The 25,711-nt window shown below is 42.6% G+C and overlaps 1 protein-coding gene across 1 annotated transcript in view; it reads left to right on the top strand.

Moving 5' to 3' along the window:
• The window catches only part of ABCA13 (ATP binding cassette subfamily A member 13), a 252,433-nt gene that overhangs the window by 189,339 nt on the left and 37,383 nt on the right, over positions 1-25,711 (top strand). The window contains 3 exon segments of the mRNA XM_060108829.1: positions 11,570-11,720; positions 17,804-17,938; positions 20,356-20,459. Coding sequence (XP_059964812.1) covers positions 11,570-11,720; positions 17,804-17,938; positions 20,356-20,459 — 390 coding nt within the window.

The following is a 25,711-nucleotide window of genomic DNA, read 5'->3' as shown; positions in this document are numbered from 1 at the left end:
GCTTCTCTGTGTGATGAAATTTTGTTGAATTTTATGGGCATTTTATGGTAAACATTAGAGCTGTAATTTTGAACTGAAAGTTTTACCTCTGCTTGTGATTAGTAATTCTGATAACAAGGTGAAGTAAGAATTAATGTGGGTTAATATGAATTAACTTTTTTTCTTTTTTCTTTTTCTCAGAGATGTAGGCAAGGTTCAATGGAAATCAAACCAGGTGAGAAGGGTTGAGGGTCAAGGAGAAAGGAAATAGGGCAAATAGTTTTGGGATCATAGTGCCATAAATTCTGAACAAGGGCATTGAAAAAAGTGGAGTCAAGTATGACTTTGAGGTTGAGAAGTTTGCGCCAGGATTTTCTGAAGAATGAAGTGTTAACCAGCAGTAGGGGATGCAGAAAAGGAACCATGGGGGGCAGAAGAGGGGGTATTTATTCTTCTTTATTCTTCTTTTTTTTTTTAGTTTTTTATTCAGTTTGGTTTTTATTCAATTTTATTTCCCTGAAATAATGCTCTTTTTTTAAAGGAACTAATGCACCATAATTCATGCTCCTTTTCCCTTTTCTTCCTAGAAAAAACTGTAAAAGGTAAATATGCATCCCGAGACAGGGATGAAGTTGTGCTTTTGATATAATTTGTTGCCTTTGAATATGGTAGATGATGACCCAAATGATTTAGCATAAATAGTAAACATTTGGTATTACCTGTAACAACACTAATGTATTATCATTTCCATGGGGAAGGAGGATGCTTTTTAGCTTCAAGCTATTACATAGATCACAAAGGAGTGTATTTTAAAGGCTGTGGGTTCTTTGAATGGATACTACTTTGGTCTCAAATATCAGTTTCCTTATTGCATTCTCTTTATCAGGTAAAGAATTTTTGTGATGTTGCTTTAGCATTTGTCGCCCTCATTTTAAATATTTTTGGATATGCACATGGTGGAAATATTCCAAGACTATAGACAATAGTGTACTTGGGTTCCCCAGTGGGCCTGTCCCCCTCCAGGGGGTTCTTGCTTACATTTGTGAACCTGTGTGTGCAGATCTGCATGGCAGGAGAGGGAGTGAGCCAGGGTCCCTTGTCAACACCTGCTTCTCAGTTTCTGAAATGGTCATTGGTCTTCGTGTCAGCTGCCAATCTGGGGTCAGGGAGGCCATTTCTGTTTCCTGGAAAATAATTTCATCCAAATATAAGTTTATTTGCTTTGGTATGTGCAAAATGATGTCTTCTTATTGTTTTAATTTTCTCTATATTTGTAATGTCACCATTTTTATGTCACATTTTGTGATGTTTACCTTTTTCTTTTTCCCCTAGAGGAATGGCTGATTTGTCTACTTATTTTCATGAAATCACCTGTTTATTTGTTCTACAATGTTTTGTTTCCTAATTATTTAATTTCTACTTTATTCTTTCCTCCAAATTTCCTTTATAAATTTTTCTAGCTCTTTTAGTATGATGCTTAATTAATTAATTCCAATTTTTTCTTCTCTGTTACTGAAAAAGTTTAAATCTGTGCACTTTCCTCTGACCTTTGTTCTCGATAATTTTCCACATGACTTCATTTTTCTTATTTTCCAGATATTTGGCAAAGTCGTTTGATTTTTCTTTTTGGAAAAAGCTTTTACTTTGACATTTCAAAGTTGTAGATGTTTTGTTTTTGGCTGGTTTTATTTCGTTCAACAGGAAATTTTCGTATGTCCTGTTTCTTCTTGGTCTATTTTTGTTTGTTTTTGTTGAATGCTTGTTTTTTTTTTTGTTTTCTGCACGGCCCCCCATTTCTTCTGACAATTTGGAGGGCTTTCAGACGGTGTTTAGCTTCTCCAGTTTCTTCTACAAATATAACTATGTATAATGCTTAATTTTCTACTTCTTTATAGGGACTCTATTATCTCCTTAGAATAAACAATAGCAAAATTCGTATATTCTCAATTCCAGACATCACCCCTTCATTTCTTTTTAAATGGGTTTTCTCCTTTCATCTTTTTACTCCTAGCATTTTTTTGGGGAAAGGCAATATGGCATCACTGATCTCGGAGTGAGAACTGGACAACAGCCAGAGGCTTTGGTGGGACTTGGCTCCCAGATCTTTACCGGCATCTCCATGTGGGGCAGTATATCTCTTATACAGGATACACTGTCCTCTAAATATGTAAAATAATAACAACCTTGAATTCTCTATGCTTTTTTTTTTCTTAAGGAAAAACATGTTAAAATTTCTGAAAGACTGAAAACTTTAAAGAATGCTATAAAATTGAGACATTATCATCTTGTAGCTACTGTTTATCAATAGCTTATTAGCAGTTTGAAGCTTTCTTGCTAACAGTATTATTTGCAACTTTTTTTGTTATGATAGTGACTCAGTTGATTTTGACACATGACATAGTAAAATAACTTATACTTCTAATGTAGGAATTATTTTAAAATCTCACTTTGAGAAAATGAAAACCATAGCAAATTTGCCTGTTCCTGCTTAAATATTCAAAATATTAAGTAGAGAATAGTTATACCAACATTCTCAATCTGTCAATTTTTTATAAATGACCTAGATTTTAGTATTTATATGAAGATTCTTTGGATAATTTTAAACATTAGAGATACCCACCACTAGAATAATTTGAACTGTTTAAATTGAAAAAAACACTCTTCCTGACAATATCTATCATGGAATTCATAGTGCATTTAATATAATTTGAATCCACATATGTACAGATAAGTGCAGGGCATATTGCAGATAATTATCCTATGAACCAGTGACCCTCAGCTTTACTGTCCTGGTTCTGTGACCTCACTGATGACTTACTTGACCTTTATCCCGACCTGAGGAGAAGGTGTGTTTGGTCAAACAATGCTGAGGACTGAGCGGTGCTACTGGTCTCAGTGGGTTTTTGAAGTGGACCAGCATGTGTCATAAATAGTGACATATCAAGTGAAAAAGCATCCAATGGACAGTCTGAGTGACAGTTGAACAGGTGACAGGCAGAAGCCAGCATTTGTTCTTTAGAAACAAGTCTTTGATGCATTAACTTCATCTCTTCCTGGAGTGAATGAGTATATGGAAGGTCTGCACGAGGAATGCATGTAAGGTAATGAGCCACTTTGTTGCCAGAAGTTCCTAGCATTGTCTTGGTCAAGAAGGAGAAATCTCAGCCATGTGAAAATATAAATAGGTATCATTTTATTGTTTTGAAAGGACACTACTTAAAATGTGTGTTGTGTTTCTGTGTGTTTAGGTCTGAACCCGGGTGATGATTTTATTCTGGTCTTCAGAGAAGGAGTTAAAACAGCTTATTAATTCCTATTTAAGAAACAAAGCAACACGTCAGCATCATATTCTTCCTAAAACGGTGTCAAGTCTTTATGGGGGTTCGGCTCCCGGAAGTCCAGTTGTTGGGTTTGTTCTCGGGCTCAGGGGCTTCTTCTGACTCAGGGCTCGTGCCCAGGAGGCAGTGAGACTGGCTCACAAACAGTCCAGTGACTCGGGAGCCAGTCGGGAAAGCAGCCCTGCACTTACCTGACAGCAGGACATGGTGTGAATTCGCGGGTAAACCTGCAGTGAAATGTGGATGGTGGCAGCAAAACATGAAGCATTTTGAAGACAAACAGGTTTAAAATACTGATGGGAAAGCAAATCAAACCAGGACCATTGAACGGTTCTTTCTTGGCTCTTTTTTTTTTTTTTTTTTTTTTTTTTTGTGGTACGCAGGTCTCTCACTGCTGTGGCCTCTCCCATTGCAGAGCACAGGCTCTGGACGCGCAGGCTCAGAGGCCATGGCTAACGGACCCAGCCGCTCGGCGGCATGTGGGATCTTCCCGGACCGGGGCACGAACCTGTGTCCCCTGCATCGGCAGGCGGACTCTCAACAACTGCGCCACCAGGGAAGCCCAAATTCACATTTTTAAGTGTAACAATTCAGTGGTTTGTAGTAATTCAGAAAGTTGTGCAATTATTTCTACTAATTCCATATCATTGTCATCACTTTGAAAAGAAACCCTGTAACAAACGTCAGCCATTCCCTGTTGTCTGTCCTCCCCCAGCCTTTGGCAGCCATTAATCTACTTTCTGCCTCTATGGATTTGCCTATTCTGGACATTTTATATAAATGGACTCACACAATATGTAGCCTTTTGTGTTTAGCTTCTTTCTCCTGGCATGTTTTCAGGGTGTATCTGTGTTGTAGCCTGTGTCACTACTTCACTTCTTTTTATGACTGAACAATACCCAATGGTAGGAATCTACCAAATTTTGTTTATCCATTCATCCATTGAAGGACATTTAGTTCTCTACCTATTTGCTATTATGAGTAATGCTTCTGTGAACATTATTGTACATTTTATCTAGATATAAGTGTTCACATCTTTTGAGTGTATAACTATGAGTGGATTACTGGGTCGTAAAACTAGCTAACTAAGCATAATATTTGAGGAACTGCCAAAGTGTTTTCCAAAGAAGCTGCACCGTCTTATATTCCCAATTGTAATATACAAGGGTTCTAATTTCTCCACATCTACACCAACACTTATTATGGTTCATTTTTTTTGATTATAGCCATCCCAGTGGATGTGAAGTGGTACCTCATTATATATATATATATATATATATATATATATATATATATATATATATATATATATATTTTTGGTGGTACGCGGGCCTCTGACTGTTGTGGCCTCTCCCGTTGCGGAGCACAGGCTCCGCACGTGCAGGCTCAGTGGCCATGGCTCAGGGGCCTAGCTGCTCCACGGCATGTGGGATCTTCCTGGACCAGGGCTCGAACCCATGTCCCCTGCACTGGGAGGCGGATTCTTAACCATTGTGCCACCAGGGAAGCCCAAATTCACATTTTTAAGTGTAACAAGTCCATCATTATGGTTTTCATTTGTGTTTCCCTAATGACTAATAAGGCTGACAATTTTTTTCTATGCTTATCGTCTATTTGTACATCTTATTTGAAGAAATATATATTCAGATCCTTTTACCATTTTAAAAATTGAGTTCCTTTTATTTTTCTTTTGAGTTGTATGAGTTGTTTACATTCTAGGATCAGCCCATTATTAGATATATGATTTATAAAAATTCTCTCCAATTGTACAGTTGTCTTTTTATTTTCTTGGTAGTGTCCTTAGAAACAAAACAAATTAAAATTTGATGTTATACAATTTATCTTTTTTTGTATTTTTTCCAGCTTTATTGTGGTATAATTGACAAAACTGTAAGATATTTAAAATGTGCATGGTGATGACTTGATATACATATACACTGTGAAAGGATTTCTCCCATCTACTTAATTAAAACATCCATCACCTCACATATTTATTATAGTTTGTTTGGTAAGAACATTTAAGTTCTACTTTCTTAGCAAATTTTAATTATATAATTGAACTGTGTTGTAGCTATAGACACTGTATTTTACATTAGATCCTCGAGCTTGTTCATTTACAGCTGAAAGTTTGTACACTTTTACCAACCTCTCCCTATTTTTCCCTACTTCCAGACACTGGGAACCACTTTTCTACTCTCTGTGAGTTTGCTTTCTTTCTTTTTTTTCCCCCCAGATATTTCACATGTAAGTGACACTATGGAATATCTCTCTATCTGACTTATTTCACTCAGCATCATGCCCCTGAGGTCCATTGATGTTGTTGCAAATGGCAGGATTTCCTTCTTTCTCATGGCTGGATAATATTCCATTGTGTATATGGAACATTATTATAATAATATTCCTATACCTATATTTTTTTCCCAAATTTATCTGTCGTTGGGCACTTAGGTGGTTTCCCTATCTTGGCTATTGTGAATAATGCTGTAATGAACAGATATCTCTTTGATATCGTGTTTTCATTTCCTTTGGCTATATACCCAGAAGTGGAATTGCTGGCTCATATAGTAGTTCTGTTCTTAATTTTTTGAGGAATCTCCATACTGCTTTCAGTGGTAGATGTACCAGTTTACATTCCCACCAACAGTACACAAACGTTCCCTTTTCTCCATCAGCACTTGCTGTCTCTTGTCTTTGTGATGACAGCCATTCTAAAGGTGAGAGATGATATCTCATTGTGGTTTTGATTTGCATTTCCCTGATGATTAGTGATGTTGAGCATCATTTCATGTACCTATATGGCCACTTGTATGTCTTTTTTTGAAAAATTCAGTTCCTCTGCCCATTTTAAAATCAGATTGTTTGTTTTTTTGCTATTCAGTTGTGTGAGTTCTTTATGTATTTTGCATATTAACCCCTTATCAGCTATATGATTTGCAAATATTGTCTCACATTCAGTAGATTGCCTTTTCGTTTTGTTGATGGTTTCCTTTGTCATGCAGAAGCCTTTTAGCTTGGTGAAGTATTACTTGTTTATTTTTGCTTGTGTTGCCTTTGCTTTGGTGTGAAATCCAAAAAATCATTGCCAAGACTGATGTCAAGGAACTTATTCATCATGTTCTATTCTAAAGGTTTCATAGTTTTAGGTCTTAAATTTAAGTCTTTAATCCATTTTGAGTTTTTTTTTAATGTGGTGTAAGATAGAGATCCAGTGTCATTCTTTTTGCATATTATACAGTTTTGCATGTCTATATAGTTTTTACAATGCACACCTGTTATTGAGGGGACTGTCCTTTCCCCCATTGTATATTTTTGGCTCCTTTGTCATAAATTAATTAACCATATATGGGTGGGTATATTTCTGGGTTCTCTGTTCTTCCATTGGTCTATGTATCTGTTCTTATGCCAATACAATAGTTTTTTTGATTACTATAGCTTTGTAAAATAGTTTAAAATCAGGAAATGTGATGCCTCTAGCTTTGTTCTTCTTTCTCAAGATTGCTTTGGCTATTCAGGGTCTTCGGGGGTCCCCTACAAATTTTAGGATTTTTTTCTATTTCTGTGAAAAATGCAATTGGTATTTTGATAGGGATTGCATTGAATCTGTAGATTGCTTTGGGTATTATGGATATTTTAACAATATTAATTTTTCCAATCTATTAACATGGAATATTTTTCCATTTATTTGTGTCTTTTTCAATTTGTTTCATCAATATCTTATAGTTGTCATGTATATCTTATACTTATATCTTATATATAAGTATAAGATATAAGATATCTTATATCTTATACTCATGTATATCTGAAAGATACAGATCTTTCACCTCCTTGGTTAAATTTATTCATCAGTATTATATTTTTTGATGCAGTTGTAAATGCATTTGGTTTCTTTCTTTTTTTAAAATTTTTTAAATTTTATTTATTTATTTATACAGCTGGTTCTTATTAGTTATCCATTTTACACACATCAGTGTATACATGTCAATCCCACTCTCCCAATTCATCCCACCACCACCACACCCTGCTCTTAGTTTCTTAATTTCTCTTTCTGTTAGTTTGCTGTTATTATATGGAAACATAACTGACTTTTGTATACTGATTTTGTATCCTGTAACTTTACTGAATTTGATCACTCGTTCTAAAAGTTTTTTAATGGAGTCTAGATAGACTCTATCTTATGCTATGCTTTTTGTGTTGTGTCTAGAAACTATTGCTTAATCCAAGGTTAGGAAAATATAGATATGTATGTTTTCTTCTAAGAGTTTTATAGTTTTGGCTTTTACATTTAGGTCTTTGATTGATTTGGACTTGATTTTTATTTATAGGGTGAGGTGGGGATCTATTTTATTGCCATGCAATATTTATAGTGTTCCTTTATAAATCTTTCTATTCCTGTAAGTTTAATATTGAATAGTAATGTCTTCTCTTTCATTTTTGATTTTAGTAATTGGAATCTTCTCTCCTTTCTTATTGGTCAGTCTAACCAAATAATTGTAGACTTTGTTAATTTTTTTTCAAAGAACCAACATTTAGTTTTATTGATTTTCCCTATTGTTTTATTTTTCCTATTTTCTTTTATATTAATTTTTGTTGTAATTTTATTTTATTTTTTCTTCAGATTGTTTTAGATTTAGTTTTCTGTAATTTTTCTAATTTCTTGTGGGGAATGTTAGGTTATTGTTTTGAAATGGACTTTCTTTAATACATACATTACAGCTATATCTTTCCCTATATGAACTCCTTTAGATGGATCCCATAAATTTTTATACGTTGTGCATTTGTTTTAGTCATCTTAAAGTATTTTAGAATTTTCCTTCAGTTCTTTCTTTGGCCTATTGTTTTTTTGGGGGGGAGCAGGTTATTTAATTTTTACATATTTGTGGTCCTCCCGAATTTCCTTCTATTACTGATTTCTAATTTCATTCTATTGTAGTCAGAAAACATATATTCTGTGATTTCAGTTCTTTAAAATTTATTGATGTTTGTTTCATGAGGTCACAAATGTTCTATCTGGAAAACGTTCCATGAACATCAGAAAGGAACGTACATCTGATGTCGTGGGTGAATCGTTCTGAAAAGTCTCTTAGTCCAGTTGGTTTTAGAGTGTTGTTCAGGTCCTCTGTATCCTTCTTGATCTTCTGCCTGATTTTTCTACCCATTATTAAATGTGATGTATTGAATAACCCAACTGTATTGTTAAATTGTCTATTTCTTCTTTACTTCTGTCAGGTTTTCCTCATGTATTAAGGGGCTCTGTTCTAAGGTGAAAACATGTTAATAGTTGTTATGTTTTCCTAAGGAATCGATGCTTTTACATTTTATAAACATTTTATAAAATGTTTTTCTGTGTGTCCAGTATGAAGTTTTTTGTTACAATCTATTTTGTCTGATACTAGTATAGCCACTGAAACATGTTTTTGGATACTGTTTGCATAGCATATCATTTAAAAAAATTGTTGTAAAACACACACAGCATAAACTTTACTATCCTAACAATTTTTAGGAGTACAGTTCAGTATTAAATGCATATTACTAAGAAAAAGAAGACGATCTGAAAAAGCTACATACTGTTATAATTTCAACTATATGATGATCTGTAAGAGACAATACTATGAAGACAGTAAAAGATCAGTGGTTGCTGGGGAAGAGGGAGGCGTGACCAGGTGGAGCACAGAGGACTTGAAGGCAGTGAAACTGTTCTGTGTGATACTGTGGGTATCTGACATCATGAATCTCACAAAACCCATAGGATGTTCAACACAAAACCTTTAACGTGGAGTATGGATATTAACGTGGAGTTAATGAGAGTATCGATATTGATTTACCAGATTTAACAAATGTGCCATAGCAATGAAGATAATAACAGGGGCGATTCCAGGTGAGAGGAGAGGGTTAGATGGGAACTTCCTGTGCTTTCTGTTCAGCATTCCCATAGACCTAAACTGCTCTAAAAATTAAGCCTATTAATTAAAAAATAATTAACTCCTCTCTTCCTTTTTATCTAGTTCTTTTATCTTTGTACATAAGTGTCAAAGAATGAAAACAATGGTGGACTTGTATGGGACATATAGAGGTGTTAGAACCAGTTCTGTGGTCAATTTGGGGCCAGCTGTGCCTTGTGGGGTTTAGTTTTAACATCTACAGAATGGAAAGTGCTGATTAAAAAAAAATGCAGTGTGCATTTTTACCATTAAAAGAAAATATAATAAAGTACTATATTGTTGATAAACCTTGAAAACATGCTAAGTGAAAGAAGCCAGATATTTTGTCATTCAGTTTACAGTGAGTTATCCAGAACAGGCAAATCCACAGAGGCAGAAAGAGGATTAGTGGGTGCCAGGGGCTGGAGGGACCGGGAAATGAGGAGTGACTAATACATGTGTGTTGACCTAAAACAAATAGAACAAATAGACTGCTGGTTATTTCTCCAGCAAGGGTGGGTTTTTCAGGATCATCAGGGAGTTGCAATTTGGGGTCTGAAGCTCTGGCAATCCATTTGCAAGTTCCCCTGCAGAAATGGAGAGAACGTTTTTATAGAGGGGAATGGAAGGGACGGTGGGCGGGTGTAGTAAACAAAGAGCTCACGGCTTTCCATTGGCTGAGTCCTCACCTGGAGAGAAGCGGAGACTTTCTTCTTTGGTCAGCTCAGCTGTTGTCACAGGGCTTGAGAGCTTCCCTTGCTGGTCTCCTGACTGTTTAATTAAGGCTTCTGTTGTTTTTTTGGGTTTTTTTGGTATAGTTTCGGGTTTCCTTCTGGGATATTGAAAATGTTCTAGAACTAAATAGCAACGATGATCACATAGAATCATAAATCCTCTTAAAACTCCACTAAATTTTACACATTAAAATGGCTAAAATGGTAAATTTTGTATTATATGCATTTTACTGCCATGAAAGATACAAGAGAGGATAGGAAAATAAAGTTACTGAGTGAAATTTTTCCAGAAATAGTGGTTCAAAACAAAGCCTGATATTATATATTGAGATCACAAAATTGTAGTATTCCAGTAAAGTTGCTGAAAAAGATGCACACCAATATATTTCTTGTAAAATCTCTTAAATACACTGATAAAGAAAATTCCTAAGAGTGATTGAACAGAAAAAAAAAAATTCTGTAGAGTAGCAAAAATCAGGCTGAAATAAAATTTTGCTCTATGAAATTTAGGGGAAAAAGAGTTTGAGGGACTAATGTTTACAAGATTAGGAAGAAAAAGCAAAAAGAAGTGGGGAACTTAAAATTTTACAGAAAATTTTACTCAAAGCCAAGTTTTCTTGCATTGTTTGCTTGTCACCAGGTGCATGTACCACGTTAAAAAAAAGAAATATTGGGTTGGCCAAAAAGTTCGTTTAAGTTTTTCTTATGGAAAACCCTAACAAACTTTTTGGCCAACCCAATAAACTATTAATAAACATTGAATTACTAGATTTACTTTTATTTCTTTTTTTTTTTTTTAATGAGAGATGCTCATAATAGCCTCTGTAGCAGTCATGATTTCTCAGCAAGTCTTTCTTTACATTATTTTCCATTTAAGAAATAGGAATTTTCCTTTCTGGAGTGTTCTCAAGAACCTTTACAGACTTGTGATTTCATCTGTGTAAAAATGCATAGAAACACGTCAATGTTTCATGTGAAATGTTATCTTGAATAGTTTAAAAGTTTATATGTGATCACATTTGAGTAGTTTACAAATTTCCATGATGAGTATATATTAATATTAAAATTAGAAATAGAACAAGACTTCTTTTCCTTTGAGTACATACGGTTTTGTATAATCCTCACCCTGCACTCGTGGAGCATAGCTGCACTTAAAGGATTAACACTAAAACATCAATGGTAAATGTTACTGAGGGCTGGGACCATTAATTTTTCTTTTTAGCTTCCTATTTTTCTGTATGTTCAATGACAGATATTATTGTTATCATAAAAATGATCTTTAAAAAATCTGATACTGAGTGATTTATTAGGTGTTTGGTTGGGGAATAATAGCCGTGATGGCCATTTATTGAGCTGTAGCCACTGTTTCCAGTTGACGGCTACGAAGCTCAGTGTCTTATGCATGTTCTTTAACATCCAGAGCAATAGTGGCCTCAGAGCCGAGTCTGTTCTACTGACACAGGGGCTGCTACTCATTCCTTGAGCCCATTTAATTGCGTTAGACAAACTGCAATGAACTTCTGATTGATAAGCCAGGAAATGGGTGATGTTTGTCTGGAAAGTAGAATTTTCTGGACAGTGCTGCTGCTTCTCTTGGCAGAGAGGATGTGGATCTGGCTCTTGCTGGCACAGCCGGCATCCATGTTGGCTACTGTCCGCAGGAGGACGCCCTGGATGAGCTCCTGACCAACTGGGAACACCTGCGTTATTACTGCAGCCTGCATGGGATTCCAAAGCCGTGTATCCCCAAAGTAAGAGCCTCTGAGGGTTTCCAGAAAGAGGGACCCGCAGAAGAATGCTTGGCAACACCCCTAGTCCCAACAGAGCTCTCTCATCCTGTGATAAGGAACTGCAGTATCAAATAAATGTCCCTGAAACATATTTCCAGTAGGATGATGCTGAAGGAAACACAATCAAATACGTCTATGTCATATTCATGTTGTATATTTAGAATAGGTCCCTGCGCGGAGAGGAAGTGGTGGGTAGGAGGGAAAGCATACCGTCATCTGCAATTTTGTTTCCTACACAGTTTCCCCCCGAAGCATCTTTTACACTTACTGGGCTCTTCATTTGTATTCAGGAGCAAACATCATAGCGTAGGATCCCCAGGCCCGGTGGACTTGGTGGGTGGTTGGAAAGGATGACTTCCGGGCGGGTGGGTGGCCCGCGCGCGTGCCTGGCCTCCTTCGGCGGGATGCGGGGTGGCGGCCTCAGGAGGACGGAGGCCTGGGGTAGCCGCAGAGCCAGCCCCGTCTGTGGGAGGTGGGGAGGGCAGGTCCCACAGAGAGAACCGGAGGCAGCTGCCCTTGGGTCTGGCTCCAGCCGCAGCTTGACTTGGGCGGTCTCGGACGGGCAGGTGCGCAGGACATGTTTTCCTTCTCCACCTCACTGTGGGGAGTGTGCGGTGCTGCTCGCATGTCTGGATTCTGAACTTGGAGCAGAAGTAAGGGGCGTATGGAATGCATTTTCAGTGAGCTTCTGCAGGAGGTGAGCATCGTGCGTTTCCCAGGAGACAAACCCACAGCCGTGTCCTTCACCAGCCCGTGAAAATACATTCTGTGTGCTGCTGTGCAGTGCCTCAGCCTTCCTTTCTTATTTTTGCTCTGTGACTCTAAGTGAAACCAGAATGAGATCTCTCCACGTCCCCGGAGGGGTCCTGGTCCATTCACCACCTCCCATCTCAGTAGAGCCAAGATAGATGTCCACCCACAGGACCCTGCTCACTGCAGTTAAGCAGCTCGTGACATCTGGGGCTACTCGCTGGCTCTGTCTTTAATGGGTGTTAATCTCTGTCAGCTCCCCTAGCTGGTTTCCAACTAAAGAGGTGGATGCTTGGCAAACACTCTAAGCTGCCCCTCCACTGTCCCGGGGGAAGCGCGCTCTTTGAAAGTGTTCTTGTTAATACAGTAAGGCTTGCTGCTTGCTGTCATCCAGGGCAATTGCTTGTGATCCTCAGCTGTCTAACAGCTTAACGGTCACCAGTTAGGAACAGGCTTCACTTCTTTCAGGAAACCGCAACTGATTTTGCAGGATTATTGCTTGCTCAGAGGCTTCTGGGACATCAGCACATGTGTTTCCAGAGGAGTTAGCTCCCTTGATGGCAAATTTCCTTCTCCTATAGATTTTGGAAATATTTGAAATACAGAACAGGCAGATCTGTTCCACGGAGCTTATCACTGGGTGACAAGAGGGATTATTATAAAATAACAGAAAACAGTAGTTTGTTTATGCTGGGTCAGGCACTATTCTGACTTACAGCAGCCATAGGAGGTGGGTAAGATGCTTAGGCCACATTTCAGAAGCGGTGGGATAGGAAACTGCCCAAGTCCCTGGCTGGAATGTGGGAGTTTGTTTTGAGGGCAGATGTCCTGGCTCCAGTGTGGTGTTCTCGGCATACTCAGGTGGCTGGTTGGGTGAAGAGATGCTTCCAGTGCGCTGAATGGCTCCATCTGGTTTTCTGCACCCCTTTGGTGGCTGAAGAAGTGGAAACCGCATGAGATTATGTGTGGGCTCCTCTGACTGGCCCTGGGTTTCAGGACTCCCAGATCTGGCAGGATGCTTTCCCAGCCTGTGTGCTCTCACCTGGGTCCTCTCCCCCAGGTGCCACCTGTCCCCACTGCCACACAGCACCCACAGTTGTCTCCTCTGTGATTCTGGAGACAGAGCCCCTCTTGCTGTGGGGAAGGTCCTTCAGGATGGCCCTCCTTCAAGCATCCCTGCTCAGAGCTCACCCAGGGTCCTCGCTCACATCTGGCCCCAGCTGACTGGTCTCTCTTACATATGACTCACTCACTTACCCGACCCTCCAGAAGTCCAGTTAGGTGAGAAAAGGATGCTATCTTCATTCAGCTTGAACTTAGGCTTGGCAGGTTGGTGTAATCATTTTAATTTTTTTCCCCACTGTCCACACTACATACTGTTGGACAGTGTCCACGTATGAGCCTGAATTCAACTAACCTGATTAAACAAACCTTATATCAAGTTATAACAAAATGATTATAACAACATGGTCTGGATTGCTAGAGAAGAGTGTAAGATAATTTCAGGGTTAGAGTCATGCCAAAAGCAGCCCACTGCCAGTGGGATGAGGGCTGGAATTTCGGTAGTTTTGTTTTCCCTGGAAGAGACGAGGTACAGCCCTTAGCCATCTCGCCTTTGTTAATACCTACAAATACCTATCAGGGAAACTCCTGCTGCATCTCATTACTTATCTTCTCTACAGATATTACTTTTCTCCCAAAGTTTTCTTCTATTCACGGTTTTGTTAGAAGGAACTAGAAATTATTACAGGAGAGATGGGGACCAGGAGCAAAGAGTCAGAGTCAGAAGAAAGGCGTTTCTGCCTTAAATCCCTAAATTGCTACTTAACACTTCATTTTGATCTTTAATCTCATGGAGAATTTCAGTGTGACCAACACGTGTGCTAGTGGAAAAATTTTGGCTTTGGGATCAAATGGACGAATGTGGGAATCTCTGGGCAATTTATTTTGATTCCAGTGATATTTATAAAAGTCCCATCACGTCTAATCATCTCAAAGATGATTAGAGATTGGAGCTATAAAAATGAATAATCCCAAACTCTTGTCTTAAGTGCAGTACAATTTCTAGAACTTATGGCAAAATTACCTAATAGCATAGAGAGAGTCCATTAACTATTGATAGTTTGGTGTTTAGATAGAATTTTACAACCATAATTGCTAAGGCATTACATTTGCCATTATTTTGACAAGAATCCTGAGTGCAGGAAAGACTGCAACAAAGCACTTCTTATTAGACCATTTTCAGATATTTTTCTGAAAACATGACATTCAGAAATCAGATCAAACCAATATCTGTTCCTGTATAATCTGGATTCCTTCGCGTGGTTAACCAGTCCAAAATTTGCAGGCTGTAACACTTAACCTTTTGTGAAATTGGAAAAACATGACACATGTTTCCTGGTTTCATAAAAATAATCAATAATAGTTTGGCAGGTTTATTCAAAAGTTCGCTTATTCTGAAGTGCATTTTCTATAGCAACAGGCTGTACATTTATGATTGTTTCATTTTTCTGTTTATCAGTTTTTATTTATGTATTGCTAGCCTTTGAATTAGGAGGATGGCAGTGAAATAACGTTTCTTTCTAATACATACACATATTTCCACTCTTTTCTGGTACAAGTTCTATGGATCTAAAAATAACTTAAAATGTCATTTTCCCAGTGTGTCACTCTTGCTGCCCCACAGCTGACTCTGACCTGGAAGGTGACACTGACTTCCAGAAAGGTGAGCCTCCCAGCTGACTCTGACCTGGAAGGTGGCACTGCCTTCCAGAAAGGTGAGCCTCCCAGCTGACTCTGACCTGGCAGGTGGCACTGCCTTCCAGAAAGGTGAGCCTCCCAACTGACTCTGACCTGGAAGGTGGCACTGCCTTCCAGAAAGGTGAGCCTCCCAGCTGACTCTGACCTGGAAGGTGACACTGACCTCCAGAAAGGTGAGCCTCCCAGCTGACTCTGACCTGGCAGGTGGCACTGCCTTCCAGAAAGGTGAGCCTCCCAACTGACTCTGACCTGGAAGGTGGCACTGCCTTCCAGAAAGGTGAGCCTCCCAGCTGACTCTGACCTGGAAGGTGACACTGACCTCCAGAAAGGTGAGCCTCCCAGCTGACTCTGACCTGGCAGGTGGCACTGCCTTCCAGAAAGGTGAGCCTCCCAACTGACTCTGACCTGGAAGGTGGCACTGCCTTCCAGAAAGGTGAGCCTCCCAGCTGACTCTGACCTGGAAGGTGGCACTGCCTTCCAGAAAGGTGAGCCTCCCAGCTGACTCTGACCTGGAAGGTGACACTGACCTCCAGAAAGGTGAGCCTCCCAGCTGACTCTGACCTGGCAGGTGGCACTGCCTTCCAGAAAGGTGAGCCTCCCAGCTGACTCTGACCTGGAAGGTGACACTGACCTCCAGAAAGGTGAGCCTCCCAGCTGACTCTGACCTGGCAGGTGGCACTGCCTTCCAGAAAGGTGAGCCTCCCAGCTGACTCTGACCTGGAAGGTGGCACTGCCTTCCAGAAGGTAAGCCTCTCAGTTGGCTCTGACCTTCCTGGGTTCATCCTTTTTCAGTGAACAGAACCTCCTTTTCCAGGGAGCCTCTCTGGCTGCCTTCCTTCCTCTTCCATGTGAATGTCCACCTGTGGGCTGATCTTATGCTCTGGAAGACCCTGTCCAAGGGAAACATGACCACAGTCTATACCTCTCTGATTCTCTCAATGCCAGCCATCACCTCTCTTCATTCCTCTCACAGCAGTGCCTTTCATACTTCTTTTTATTTACTTGTCTTGAATCACTTGTTTTGTTTGAACAACTTTTTATTTATTTCAATCCATTTTATCTACTTTATGTTAATTGAAGTTATTGAACTGAATGGAGCCATGGATAAGGATAGCACCTATAAACTAATCTGGGAGACCGATGTTATTTCCGAGAAGAACAAACTACTGACCTCAAGATGATGTTTTTGGCAGATATAAGGGGATTTAAGACCATCTACAGGAATCTCTGGGGACTTGAAATCTGCACTTCCTTGACTTATACTTTTTGACAGCTAGGCCAGTCCTTGAGACTCTTAATTATTTCAGGATCATTTTGAGGCTGCACAAATAAAGTGATAGAGCAGTTTATGTTGAGAGTATTTTATTGAGTGGCATAAATACTATCCTAATCTTTTTAGAAGTCCTCAGTATTTCATTGTTGTAATTATCACTATTATTATTACTATCCCAACTTTTATGCATTTATCCAAAAAAGTAGGTACATTAGTTTAAACTTCTGCTGTATTGGATTATTTAGGATGCATACTCGTTAGCCCCCCTCCAGAGTCCTGTAGAGTTTTTCCCACTTCTCTTCTATTTGAATTAAGATGCAATCTTGAACAATTTGGTTACATGACGATATTGAAAAAAGCAAATCTTTGTTAATACTTCTAGGGTCACAACAGTTAAATAAAACAGTTGACAACATTTTAAAATCACGCATAGAGGGAAACGAGGAAGTTTCTCCGTCTCGGCTCCCAGAGGAGCCGGCCCAGCCCGGAAGCAGACAGAACTGAGTGCAGAGCAGCTGAGGTGGGGCTGGGGGGCATGCTTTCTTCTTCTAAGGAGAGAGAATGAAAGGATCTGGGACTCCAAGGACGTATGAAGAAGTGGTGAGCTGCTCGGCCAAGGAGGAAGAGGAGTGGTGACCACGCCCGACGTACGGGGGCCGGGGCGTCCCTGGGGCCGAGGGGCTCTGCTTGGTGATGGGCAGTCCCCATCCTCTGGTTTTGCTACGAGGCTGCCCAGTGGTTGCAAATAAGCAGGACCCTGGCTCTCCTGTGTAAACTGATCCGAGTGTGCAGTGTCCTGAGAGGGCTCTTTCTCTCCTGGGGGATATTGAAGGCTCCCCCTTGCTCCTTTGCCACCGGAAGCCCCCTCTCTCGGGGTTTCATCCCCACTCAGATCCTCCTCCGTCGTGTTTGCCTCGCCTGTGTCCACTCACCTCAGTGTGGAGGTGTGTCTGGCCCACCCCGGACCCCACATTTCTGCCCCGGGCTGCTCCCTGAGCACCAGCCCTGAGCTCAGGGTTCTGGCCGTCGCTTCCATGACTCACAGGTGCAGAAACCCCAGCTTCATCCAGGAGAGCCCCGTCTGTTCATTCTCAGCATCCCTGTGTCCTGGAGAGGGTGTTTCAGGAGCTGGGCTGAGTGTGGGAAGGTGGGCAGGGGAGGGGCCGGAGGGAGAAGGGCTCCAGGCCCAGAGCCACGTGTCACGGGGTGGCGGGTCCCTTGGCGAATGGGGGTGCCTTCAAAGAGAGCCCCTCTCCTTCAGGTGGCCGGGGACCTCGTGAGACGCCTCCACCTGGAAGCCCACGTGGACAAACCTGTGTCCACCTACAGCGGGGGGACCAAGAGGAAGCTGTCCACAGCCCTGGCCCTGCTGGGGAAACCTGACCTTCTCTTACTGGCGAGTAGCTGACGTATCAGGGACACGCCCGTGGCTGCAAGTAAGACGCTTTGGCCTATCAGAGTTCCTCCGGGGAGGACGTTCAAAATTGGCAACATCGGGCTTCTGAACTAATAAACGTTTGGCCCTAAATCAACATTTTCTGAACAGAATCTAAAATACCATTGGAATTTTACAGAACCAAAACAGACTTTTTTTTTTAAGATGTTGGGGGTAGGAGTTTATTAATTAATTAATTTATTTTTGCTGTGTTGCGTCTTCGTTTCTGTGCGAGGGCTTTCTCTAGTTGTGGCAAACGGGGGCCACTCTTCATCGCGGTGCACGGGCCTCTCACTATGGCGGCCTCTCTTGTTGTGGAGCACAGGCTCCAGACGTGCAGGCTCAGCAGTTGTGGCTCACGGGCCTAGTCGCTCCACGGCATGTGGGATCCTCCCAGACCAGGGCTTGAACCCGTGTCTCTTGCATTAGCAGGCAGGTTCTCAACCACTGCGCCACCAGGGAAGCCCCAAAACAGACTCTTTGACTCCCTTTTGTTTATCCAATTGAAGATTTGATACAAGTTTAACATTAAAAACAATATTTTAAAAGAATACCGGAATTCACTTGTAATCTGAAAACCGACGCACGCTTTTCCTCTGGTCTGTTGCTTTAAGTCTTTTCCTAACTGCAGACATGATGGTCGGAGCTGCAGGGACTCTGTCCATGGGGAATCCTGAGGGTGGGGGTCAGGGTGCAGGATGGACCTGGTGGGGGAGGGGAGGGCATCTGGCGGGAGCGCAGAGCACAGGCAGTGGCCTTGGGACAAGGCTGTCTATAATCCATGTGGGAACAGAAATTAATCCAGTTTGGCTGGATGGAAACATGAATTGGAGGTGGTCAAGGGTCAAGAAATAGAGCCAATGGTTTTGCATTTCAAAACAGCTAAAAGCAGTATCATTCAAATAATAAGTAGAAGTCATCATTTGTGGATAGACTGGATTCTAATCATTAGAGGGCTTCCCAGGGCTTTGCGCTTGTAGAAGGTCTGAGGAACATGGAAAAGTATGGGAGACAAGATACATTCCTTCGTTTCCTGTTCTTTTTCCTTAAATGGAAACAGCATTTCAGGGCGGGGAGTCAAAGGGGATTCAGAAGACCTGTGCTGGAAAAATGACCCCATTGTTCATGGACTGTCTTCTGCAATCTGAGCTGAAGTTTCCTCTTACTTGCAGCAAGCTTGCTTTTTTGCAAGGTCCGAAATCAAGGACTAATGTGTAATTGCATCTTCTGAAATCGGGTAACGAAAACCTAACACTTGCACGATCTTGCAGTTTGCAAACGCGTTTCCCTTACAAAAGAAGGCCGGCTTGCGCTGAAGAGCTCTCGACAGGGCGGCTCCTTACCTTCAGCAGAACTGCCCGCTCAGCCCCACCCCCACGTCTCCTGGGTCGGGATGGGGCCTCCGTCCTGGAGCGGGTCCCCGGCTCACCGCAGCCAGTCAGCTTCTCCAGTCCTGCAGCCCTGCTCTCGGCACCCTGGTCACCCAGGCTTGGGCGTGGCGACTAGGGTGGGGATTCACACGTTGTGTGCACGTTTCCCCCTCGTGTGAAATGGTCCTGATGACAGTGTCTGTCCATCAGAGTCCTTGAAGGCAGCCCGTGAAATCCTGCCCACTGAGCTTTAGTGACGGTGGTGACAGTGAGTGTTCAAAGCATCTGGTTGTGGACATGCATTGAAGAGCCCTTAGCATCCTCCCCTGAGACTGGACAAGCCTCTCCCCACCGACACCCGTGTAGGAACGATGCATCCAACTCTCTCAGGGAACAATGCCTGGTCACACCTTCCGTCCACTTGGTTTGTAACTAACTATACACTGTAACGTGTACACAGAATACACAGAATACACAGAAAAGACCCCATGTTTGCTGGTGTCTGCTTTCCTGCTCAGTGCCATTTTGTGTCCACTTTCCTTCTGTTTCTTTCTTTGGGGCAGTTGATGACCCTCAGCTCTTAAGAAAAATGTGTTCGGTACTTCCTGACTACAAAAGCACAGAAATGCATCATGCAGCCTAGAAACATCTCTCTCAAAAGTGGTTCGGATAAGAAGTGCTTCAGTGTTTATTGAAGGAGAAAGCTTCGGGTTTCAAGAAATGTCAATTTACTTGATGACGTGAAATCAACAAAGCCTTTTTCTTCTCTCCTACCTCTTTCTCGGGTAGATCCTTCTGGAATTTTATAGAGGTTGGAGTGCATCCAGGCCGGCCTACCTTCCCAGATCCCTAGGGGGGCCTGGCCGACATGAGGGCGCCCGGCCTCCGCTGGGTGTGGAGCGTGGCCTGGAGCTGAGGCTGGGGTTCCCTCTGGGCTGGGCCTGCCGCCCTCGCACTGGGGATGCTTGGTCTCCCTGCGCCCCTCACCCTGTGTTTTCTGTCCTTCAGGACGAGCCCAGCTCGGAGATGGATCCCTGCTTGAAGCGGCACCTGTGGGAGGCGGTGACGAAGGAGGCTCAGGAGGGCTGTGCCGTGGTCCTGAGCTCCCACAGGTGAGCACAGCCCCTCAAAGCCGGGGCGCACCCAGGCCAGAAGCAGTGCTCCCCACGTGACCCCCTGTCCCATACCACCCTGCCACGGAGATGTCACTGCTCACCCCCTGACAGAGGTCAGGACACTGACCAGAGAGAGACCGAGGGACACAACCAAGGCCGCTCCACCAGCGGGTGGCTGAGCTGGACTCTGAAGCCAGCGGTCCCTCATCTACTACACCCTGTGTGTCCGTCACTGCTGGACAGCTGGGCGCCTTCCTCGGGCCCTCCTGCGACCACATTTCTGCCCCTTTATCCCAGCACTAGGCTAACCTGAATTGAAAACCCAATACATTTCTGAATTGGGTCTCATATTTTCATCCCCACAGATTTAATCTTGCAGTGAGATTTCAAAATCGTTGGCTTGTTTTTAGCCGTACACTGCACTGTTCCAGGTCACATAGCAATGCAATTCTTAGGTTTCTTAAGCCCCCTGATGGAGAGTGAGTGCTGTGATTTGGCTCATAAACATTCTTTATTTTATTTTTAATTAATTTTTATTGGAGTATAGTTGATTTACAATGTTGTGTTAGCTTCTGCTGTACAGCAAAGTGAATCAGTTATACATATAGATATAGCCACTGTTTTTTAGATTGTTTTCCCATATAGGCCATTACAGAGTACTGAGTAGAGTTCCCTGTGCTCTACAGTAGCTTGTTATTAGTTATCTATTTTGTATACAGTGTGTGTATATATACTACAGCGGAGATCAGGCCTTAGAGTTTACACGTGCTTTCTTCCTACTTGTAAGTCAAATGTACGAGGAGCTAAGTATCAAGAACTGAGGGTCTGAATTCTTCCTTACTTGCAAGCTTACAGATTTGGCGCTCGGGGTTCTTGGATGCTTCCAGGAGACAGACGACTCGTGGGTCAGAGACAAAAGGCCGATTATTCACAGCGAGAGCAGCATCTGGTGTCAGCAAAGTCACCTGGTTCCCTAAGCCCGAGTCACCCAGGGATGCTGCAGGCACGAACGGGGGCCTGTTGGACAGGAGATAAACACCAACCTGGGGACCCTCCTCTCTATAGCAGCTGACAAGCCGGCCGGCTCTGTGTCTGGCCCTCATTCTGCGAGGTTGCTCTTGTAGCCCCTGCTGTGGCCAACGGCCAGGCGGAGACCAGCCGGGACCTTGCAGGCTGAGGGTTCCTAGCAAAGACCTGTGGGGGAGGAGGGACCCCCAGATGTTACGATAAGTCTGAGCTGGCGTGAGCGGCCTGCTCCTTGTCGCTAGGCGTGAAATGCAAAGCCGGCCCATCATTCGCAATGGGAGGTCCCTGAGGGGGTCTCGGAGGCTTTGCTGATGGCTCCAGCAGCGTCAGTTTATGTGAAAATAACACTGGTGTTGTCAATCCACTGGCACGATCCCATCGCAGGAAATCTCAGAACCAGGTCCCGTGGTGAGTGCTGGTGGCCACCCTTCAGGTCCCGGCAAAGTCGACCCACTGTGAAGGAACCATGCCATTCACACCACTGCTTCCTTTTTTTTTTTTTTTTTTTTAACTTACCCTCATTCACTGATGGTTTGCCTGTTGCCAGACATTCCTGAATTTTTTTACTGTCGGACTAACCACTAACCATTTATTTTTAAAAGTTTCTTTGAGGTATAATTGACATACCATGTAATTTCCCCACTTTAAGTGCACCTTTCTATGAGGTTTTAGTCAGACAGCGGACCTGTGCCTGGGTCACCACCACCCAGCTCAGGACATTCCCATCACCTCGGAGTGTCTAGTGCCTGTTCTCAGTTAACCCCCATCTGCCCTCGACTCTTTGTCGCTATAAGTGTGCCTTTCCTGTGTATTTCATCTGCATGGAATCATGTGACCTATAGCTGTCTGTATGTGACTGTCACTTGTCATGTGTCTGAGGGTCACCACGTGGCACCCAGCAGTGGGCTTGTGTCCACTGGGCAGCAGGACAGCATTTGTCGTCCGCTCACCCGTTGTGGCCCTTTGGATCATTCCCGGATCGGCTGTTCAGTACAATGTGCTGTGAACAGTCTCATACATGTCTTTGGACACACGTTTCTATTTCTCTTTGGGGTCTCTTGCTGGGTTGTATGGTAGGTTGTGTTTAGCACTTGAAGAGGCTACAGGGCTGTTCACCAAAGTGTCTTTGTCATTTATCATTCCTGGAAACAGTGATGAAGTTTTTAGTGTTTCCACACCCCTGTCAGCACTAGCTTCCTGATTGTAGCCATCCTGGTGACATGTGGTTTTAATTGACATTTTCCTAATGAACACGTCGTCTTCTGTCTTTTCACCTGCGTTGCTTCTTATAAGAAGCGAACCACCAACGGTTCCGACATCATCAGTCACATATGTCTGACTCTCTCAAGATTTCTCAGAGGCTCTCAACATCTCAACTTGGACGTGTCTGGATGTAGATTTCTGTTGTCCTACCTGGGGCTCGTTTGTGTTTCTTTGGGAGGAATCTATGACAACTCTTGCCCCTGCAGTGAGTAGGTCCTGGTGCCTCTGCCTAGTTGGTTTTTCAATTTTGTTTTCATGTTTTAAAGCCTGGGTTTTACAGGGTCACGCTGTTTGTATACAGGCCAGTTGCCGGACAGAGCCTGTGCTTGACCACCTCAGGCCAACCAGGGGTCTCTTCTGTCTCTGCCACGATCTGCGTGAGGGCGGGGCAGGGCATTCCAAATTCAGGCTGTTTTCTAGTCGGTTCAGTTTTCTCTTTCCTGCTTCCTCTGGTCTCTGCAGGGTGCACATGGGTGGCGGGTGGAGGGTCTCTGGCCCCACGTGGAGTCTGTGGCTGGCTTGGGCCTCTCCGGCCTCTCATGCTGTACACGCAGCCTCACGGGCGCCGTGCATGACACGGCCACAGACCAGACCCTGAGCTGTTGGCCCTTCCTTTTGCTGGACTCTACAAGAGCCGGGATGCTGACCGTGTTGTTGGGTGTGGGCATGGCCCGGTGGCCCACGGTGTGTGCACCCTTCCACAGGGGCAGGGGGCCTGCTGAGCTTCACAGCCTGGCCCACCTGCTAGGGCTGCGTGTTGTAAGCCAGAATGCTGCAGACCACCCACTTCTTACCTGGTTCAGCAGTTGGTCGGCTGTAACTGTCTCTTATGTTATCATATGCCTTTGGTCAGTTTCCAGAATTCTGAAACCTATTGCTTTTGTTACTTTTGTCCAGTTTCATAGTTGTCTTCTGTTCATGTCTACCCTTGACTGTAGCCAGAAGTCCTGACCTTGTTGTTTTGTTTCTTGTGTCTTTGTTCTGTTTCTCTTCTGAAAATAAAATTTTACATCGAAATGAATTAAATTTGGCAAATTCTCGACTTTATCATAATGTATACACGGTTCTTGCTTCCAGGGACCCTCTTGCTGTGCCATTTCAGGAAACTCTGTATTTCTGTAGTCTTTCTGCCAGCACTGAAGTCCCTGTGCTGGTGTGTTGGTTCTGAGCTTGGGTACACAGGTGTCATATTAAAAATTCCTGGTAATTTTCATATAACGTATAATTATTGCAGACAGTTTTCATATCACTATAATTTCTTTTTTATGTCTCCCTGCTCATTTGGTTTCATATTAATGATGTATCTTTATTTCCAAAAATCTGTCTGTATTTGTGCAACACAAAGATTTAAATGACTCAGTGAAAATGCAGAGCAGCGCAGCCTTGGATCGATTCCCTGATCCTAAAGCAGTGCCGTCAGCTGATAAGTCTCTGAACTGCAGTTTCCTTTTAATTTTGAGTCCCTCTCCCTCCCCCATGCCTTATCCTGGGGGGCCACGGGGGGAGCAGGGGGCACGGCACCAAGGGCAGGAGTGCTGGATCCCGATTTACTCTACATGAGGAATTAACATCAGCCCGACCAAGAGGCACCAGGACTGCTGCCTCCTCACCCGTCACCCGCTGATCTGAGAAACTCCAACATAAACCCTGAAGCCTCTGCATCACCTGCCCCACTTGTGTCCTGGTCAGCCTAACTGCCAAAAGGAAACAGGGTGTGTAGTTTTGAGTAAATGGTCAGAGATTCCTTTCATGGTTGTAGGACCTTGACTTTGTTTATTTCTCTTGATGCTGAAGACCATCAGAATCCCAAATCTCTGCCTCTAGGCTGAAACTCAGTAGAATCCCACGTGTTTGGAGCATAGCTGTTTGATAGCTGATACTCATTCAATTGGAAATTCCGAGTCATTGCTCTGCGGCCTTAATGAATATCAGTTGTGATTTGGGATCCGTGTTTAGTGAGGTGATATAGAAGTGATTACATATTCTCCCACTTTAATTAGAGACCTACTATGCATTAATAAAAATGGTAAGTTTATTTTAAATTGAAATTAATTGAAGAAACATAGAGAAAGATAAGTGTGCACAGAAAAATATATAAAGCACATTAGGGATGTTTATAGCCCTAAGACTTCATAACAAAAACCCCAAATGACAGTGGCTGAAACCAGACACGCTTTTCTCTCCTGCGTTCACAGTTCACGTGGCTGAGCTGTGTCGGAGCCCAAGGTCGTCCAAGGACTCAGCTTCTTTCCACCGTGGTGCTTACTCATCAGCTTCACGGTTGAGTTGACTCCTTAGCCGTGTCCCCATCCCAGCTCATGGAAAGTGGAAAGATTCAAAACCCAGGACAAATGACTTGCCTTACTTCAGTATGACCTAGAAACTGTCCTTCGCATTGACCTGATGGGTTGCATGTCCACCTCTGGCTGCACGGAACTCTGACCAGTATGATCTTGATCTGAACATACACTGACCCAATGAGCAGACTGTTGTATGTCCATTCCCCAATAGGAAAACTACCATGCTTCCTGTAGAATTTGTAGAGTACAGCACGGTAAAAGAAGGAAAGAAATTCCACCATTAATTTCAATTTTTCATATATTTATAGCCATATGTATTTTGTTTTCCTTCCCAGTATTTTTTGCATATTTTTATTTTTAAATTTTTTAAATTTTTTAATATCTTTATTGGAGTATAATTGCTTTACAATGTTGTGCTATTTTCTGCTGTACAACAAAGTGAATCAGCTATATGTATACATATATCCCCATATCCCTCCCTCTTGAGCCTCCCTCCAACCCTCCCTATCCCACCCCTCTAGGTCATCACAAAACATCAAGCTGACCTCCCTGTGCTATGTGGCTGCTTCCTACTAGCTATCCATTTTACATTTGGTGTAAATATGTCCATGTCACTCTCTCACTTCGTCCCAGCTGACCCTTACCCCCCGCCCCCCGTAT

This window comes from Mesoplodon densirostris, chromosome 9, assembly GCF_025265405.1.
Source record: "Mesoplodon densirostris isolate mMesDen1 chromosome 9, mMesDen1 primary haplotype, whole genome shotgun sequence".
NCBI classification, from domain to species: domain Eukaryota; kingdom Metazoa; phylum Chordata; class Mammalia; order Artiodactyla; family Ziphiidae; genus Mesoplodon; species Mesoplodon densirostris.
The sequence above is the reverse complement of the archived record's forward strand: the minus strand, read 5'-3'. Positions and strand labels throughout refer to the sequence as shown.